Consider the following 5,535-nt stretch of genomic DNA (forward strand, 5'->3'; position numbering starts at 1 on the left):
ATTCACTTTTAAAATACTTGCATTATTATCAACTAACGTAATAAACTCAATTTTACAATCTATTCATAGAGAATTCCTTTGACCTTCATCGTTCACATTGAATATACTCTTTCATAATGAGATCATGTTCTTTTATCTCGTTTCATCAGATGTAATAAAAAAAATAGACAACTCGAAACGAGATAGATAATATAATAATATTGAAATATTTATCAACGCAAAACGGATCGATGACTTATTACGACCTTTTATGATCACATGATCATTGTTGATCAAAGGAAATTCTTGTATATATATATATATATATATATATATATATATATATGTATATATACACAGTATATGTACAGTGTCAATCGTGTATAACTCCATCGGTTGTCATTTATTTCAAAGTTTTACAAAATCATAATTTCAAAAGAAAAATCAATCAGTGTTATTTAATTAATTATACGAAAAGAGTCAAATAGTTTTGACATTTATTAATAATGAAAATCGTCGACAGAATGATTTTCAATTAATTTCACGATTAAAGTGGTTCACCAGGTATAAATTTGGATATACAAATGTATGTATATATGAAATATGTATATGAATGTATGTGTATGTGAAAGAGAGAAAAATAGTTTCGATATAATAAAATCGTCAATGATTTTCAATTACTTTCACGATTAAAATGGTTCACCCGGTATATATACTTGGATGTATGAATATATGGGTAGATTCATTTTTACTCGATAAAATTTTCTCTTATGATGGAATACGGAAAAAGACAGGATTACGTATGTGTTACAAACGGATGTATATTTTGCAAGATAAAGCGTATAGAGGTAAATATTTATTTGAGGATAATTCGTTGTTCATAAAATTCGTTGTCTTCGTGAATTCTTATCTATATAGATATGTACGCATAAAAAAAAAAAAAAAAAAAAAAAAAAGGAAATAAAAATAAATAAATAAACAAATAAATATAAATACGTATGTACGTATATACGGACGAAATTATCGTTCAATTTTAAAAACTTTTTGAATTATACAAACATCGAACAATAGATAATGAAGACAATGACTATAAAGGAAATAGAATATTTAAACGTCAGTTATAAATAAATGCAATGAGGTCGGGTGAAAAAAATTTCTTCAATAAATATTCATACAAGACCAATAATGAAGACGTGATTATGAATAGCTGTTGCAATATTATCAACCAATAGAAATAAAATCTCTTATTAATTTAATAATTATCTGAATATCATTGATCGATACGTATTAGAAAATATTTTGACGATCGTTTACGGTAATCAAAATATAATGTGAACGTCGAATAAACTATGAATATATTATTCAATGAACCGAATCATTTATTGTGACGTATAAACAAGTGGTTCTTTCCTTTCTTTGAAGGTTCCCACGCAGAGAATTAATTATAAACGCGCGCGCGTGCGCATGCTTTAACACTGACAATATCGACTGCCACAGAACGAGACCGAAAGTGTACTTTATCACATCGTGATCGTCTTTGTTTCTCTTTCGCACTTTCCTTCTCTCTCTCTCTCTCTCTTTCTTTCTCTCTCTCTCTCTCTCTCTCTCTCTCTCTCTCTCTCTCTCTCTCTCTCTCTTTCATCTGTAAAGCCATTTAATCTCGTGATGATAATATGAAGATACAAGGACGATCATTAAAGACAAGATATATTAGAGAAGAAACGAAACATTTGTCTCGTCATGCAGTTATAGTTTGATAATTATTATCAAGCTCGATTTCTCTTTGGAAAGAAGTGTAATTATTGATTTCGATCTGTCGAAGATAAAAATAGAAATAAGAATAACGAGTATCGATATGATTTGTCGTCTTTCAAGATAATCGAGACAACTACGAAAGAAGAAAATTTCGAAGATCCATTTGGAAGACATCGTATAAATAACAAGTAAGCTCTTCGTTGCATTTGTTAACGTCATATTCATGAATAATTCATGAAAATTAGAAAATTATTTCTCTAGAGGGGAAAAGATATGCCGGTGGAACGGAAAGGGTGAGAGGGGGAAGGAGGGGAAAGAAAAGAAGCAGACATTTGACATTTCCTAACCTTTTAATCTATTATATATATATATATATATATATATATATATATACATATATTAAATATCTGTATGATATTTTTCTTAATAATTTCTATATTATCGTATAATATATATCCCTGCAAAATATTTTTGTTGATAGTGATTAAAAAAGTTCGATATCTCTTTGCGATAATGCTTTGCATTGCGAATATGATCATCTACGGTCTCAAGGTCAACATCGCGACAGCTATAATTGGTATGGTGAAACTTCAAGAATCCGTGGCATCAGATGAGTGTCCTGAATTTGAGAGTGAAAATGAAAGGGAGACAACAGATCTGGAAGGACCATTTAGTTGGTCGACCACTCAGCAAGGACTCGTTATTAGTATATATTTCGCAGGATATCTCATTGGAATGTTTCCTTCGGGATATTTCTCCGATCGGTGAGTTCTTATAATGAATAAATTTTTGCGAATCTTAGTTGGCTTTAGAAAAAAAGGAAAAAAAAAAAAAGAAATTATTTTTTTACGGAAAAGGAAAGAAAAAATCACTTCCTAGAATTCATCGTCGAGGATTTTTTTTTTTTTAATTAGGCATACGAGCAATGTACAAATATAGAATCTTTAATGAGCAATAGAACTTCCTTGTGCTACGAGTAAGTATCGTTTCTACACGATTACGTGAACACGATATTTAATGTTTCATGATGAATATTTTATCGGTTTATTATCAATGCAAATATTTATTTTCATTTTAAAGGATAATCAATTTAATGGTATAAAAAAAGATTTGTCCTTCAAACGGAAGTAAGATAGTTATTGTTAAATTTAATATAAATAATAACAATGATGATAATAATAAAAATCAATTGAAATTGTGCGCTTTGATATACAGATTTAACACGAAGAATGTATTACTGATTTGTGTATTATCCAACGCAATTCTAACGATCATCGTGCCAATCTGCGCAAGCATTTTGCCACTCCTCCTATTCATCAGATTTCTAACGGGTGTTATGAGTGCCGCTAATCTTCCAATAGTGAACGTTCTGTTGGGAAAATGGATCGTTTATGAGGAAAAGAGTATGTGGGTTGGGATAATCTACGCCGGAACATCTCTAGGAACTGTTGTATCGATTTTCACATCCGGCTTAATTCTGAGAGATTTAGGATGGGAGGCTGTCTTTTATATTCATGGTACACTCCCGTTAATTTGGTGTATAGTTTTTTATTATTTCTTCGAGGATAGTCCAGAAAAACAAAAATTCATAACCGAAGAGGAAAGATCACTTATAATCAATACGTATGGTCATCGTACGCCACAATCGGCAAAAACAAAAGTCCCTTGGAAACCGATCTTTACTTCTGTACCATTTTGGGCACTTATCTGGACTAATACTCTTGGAAATTTTTGTTGGTATTTCTTACTCACTCAAATGCCACTTTACATGAATAAAATTCTCCGATATGATATTAAATCCGTGAGTATCGTTTATGATCCAATCGAATTATTTTACATATTAATTATTTTACATATCGTCACGATCAATTCTCTTTTTCGATTTTCTTTTTTAGAACGCAACGATCACCTGTTCGCCATATTTAATAAACTCCGTGACTAATCCTCTGCTTGGTAAATTATTAGATTGGGGAAGAAATAAAGGTATTTGGTCGCAAACGAGGGCAAGAAAACTTGCCGTTTTCATAAGTGAGTATTATTTAGTAAATCGTAAAATTATTTCTGTCCTATTTACATATTCGATGTAACGTTAATATTCCTTTGTAAGAATAACGATTGAAAATAAATGAATAAAAATCCATTTTATACGAGCGTCCAATTTAAATGAGATATAAATGTAAAATTAATGAAATTGATTATATACTTTGTACAGGTAGTATTCCACCCTGCATTTTTCTCATAGTGATCATATACATTGGATGTAATCGTTTAGTCGCAACGATACTTTTGGTTTTGAGTATCATTATTGGTGGTGCAATATTCGTCGGTCATCTTTGCAATCAAAACGATTTGGCACCGAATTACGCCGGTATCCTTATGGGAATAACGAACACACCAGGAACAATTTCAGCATTCATCTTACCAGCCTTGGTGGGCGCTTTAATGGAAGAAGGAGTGAGTAAAGAGATGCTTTAAAAGTCGTTAGATACTCCACGAATAGGAAACATCGAAAAGGCCGAACTGACTCCGCCTTCGATCTTTCTTTTCTTCGATCGTATCTTTTCTTAGAAAGAAAGAGAGATTAGAATTTTACAGTTTCTCATTCAAACCTTTTTCATAATATTTCTCCAGACACTTAAGAAATTCTATAAACGTAGTTATTAATTATTAATATCATTTATCTAAAGATTTTTAATAATTCTCATTTCTATTTATGCACAAAGAAAAATATTTATCTTTGTGAAAATTTTAATTGTAAATTTATTACAGTGCTAATACTCGATTATAATTTCTAATGATATTCGCGCGAAAATAAAATATATATATATATATATATATATGATTTTTTTTTTCGTTTTTAATATTTCTTCTAAAATTTGTTTCATGTAGCACACATTTGAACGTTGGAAATATGTCTTTTGGATAACTGTCATTGCTCAATTTCTTGGCTTCTTAATATTTATCATATTCGGTTCCGCAAAAATTCAACCATGGAATTATCCAGAACAATTAGGAGACACGAATTTGGAACAGATGGGCCAACGTCAAGAAACAAGATCTTAAACGAACTTTTATCTAAGTCGATTATTAACGAAATTAATTGAAAAAGAAAAGGACATTAATATGAAATTTATTTACAAAATATTCGCCGGTGATTTTAAAATGTATACGTTTATATATTCTAATATTTTTATTTACACACAAAGGAAACGATAATTTTTATGTAAAAAAAAAAAAACATTGTAAAAACTTCGCTATTTTGCGATTTTAATAGATAATGAGTTAGATAGATGGATTTTGTTTTTTTTTTTTTTTTTTTTTAATAAAACTTTTTTTAATAAAACTTGTTAATGTATCGACGTTTCAATGATATTTTTGGATAAAATATTCGACCGAAAACATCATATTTTGTTATCAATTTTATTAGTTTAATATCGTTATTTATGGTTTTAAATAATATTTCATATCATATATACATCGATCGTAATAATGGTATAATAATTTTCAGTAAATATGTAATGGTTTGCGAAAGACTTTAACGTGTTTGTTTCGTTACGCAAAAGAAAAAAAAAGAGAGAGAGAAAAAAAAAGAAAAGAAAAGAAAGAAAAAAGAAAATAAATAGAAGGACATAGATACGACAAATTAGGCGTCGACGAGTGCAGGACGAGTTGGACTACATTCCAAAATCTGCGAGGAGTGTTACCGAAAGATGAGAACGAATGATACGACGAGTATTTCGAAAGAGAGCAAAAGAGAAAAAGAGAGAAAGAGTATGTGTATGTGTGTGTGTGTGTGTGTGT

General features: G+C 29.9%; 1 protein-coding gene across 1 annotated transcript; it reads left to right on the plus strand.

Moving 5' to 3' along the window:
• The first annotated feature begins 1,062 nt into the window (after positions 1-1,062).
• LOC118446920 (sialin-like) lies at positions 1,063-5,024 on the plus strand. The gene is made up of 9 exons (XM_085655631.1): positions 1,063-1,092; positions 1,694-1,774; positions 1,855-1,922; positions 1,996-2,027; positions 2,216-2,498; positions 2,950-3,535; positions 3,630-3,762; positions 3,947-4,188; positions 4,624-5,024. Exons 1-9 carry the CDS (start codon positions 1,063-1,065, stop codon positions 4,795-4,797), a joined length of 1,629 nt encoding a protein of 542 aa, XP_085511757.1. The 3' UTR covers positions 4,798-5,024.
• The last annotated feature ends 511 nt before the right edge of the window (positions 5,025-5,535 follow it).

This window comes from Vespa mandarinia, chromosome 3 (assembly GCF_050613455.1).
Source record: "Vespa mandarinia isolate Hongniang chromosome 3, ASM5061345v1, whole genome shotgun sequence".
NCBI classification, from domain to species: Eukaryota; Metazoa; Arthropoda; class Insecta; order Hymenoptera; family Vespidae; genus Vespa; species Vespa mandarinia.

Coding starts and splice junctions, on each gene's coding strand:
- LOC118446920 (XM_085655631.1), top strand. CDS start 1,063: ATGACTATAAAGGAAATAGAATATTTAAAC. Junction 3,763..3,946: donor AAAACTTGCCGTTTTCATAA/GTGAGTATTATT, acceptor TACTTTGTACAG/GTAGTATTCCACCCTGCATT. Junction 4,189..4,623: donor GCGCTTTAATGGAAGAAGGA/GTGAGTAAAGAG, acceptor TGTTTCATGTAG/CACACATTTGAACGTTGGAA.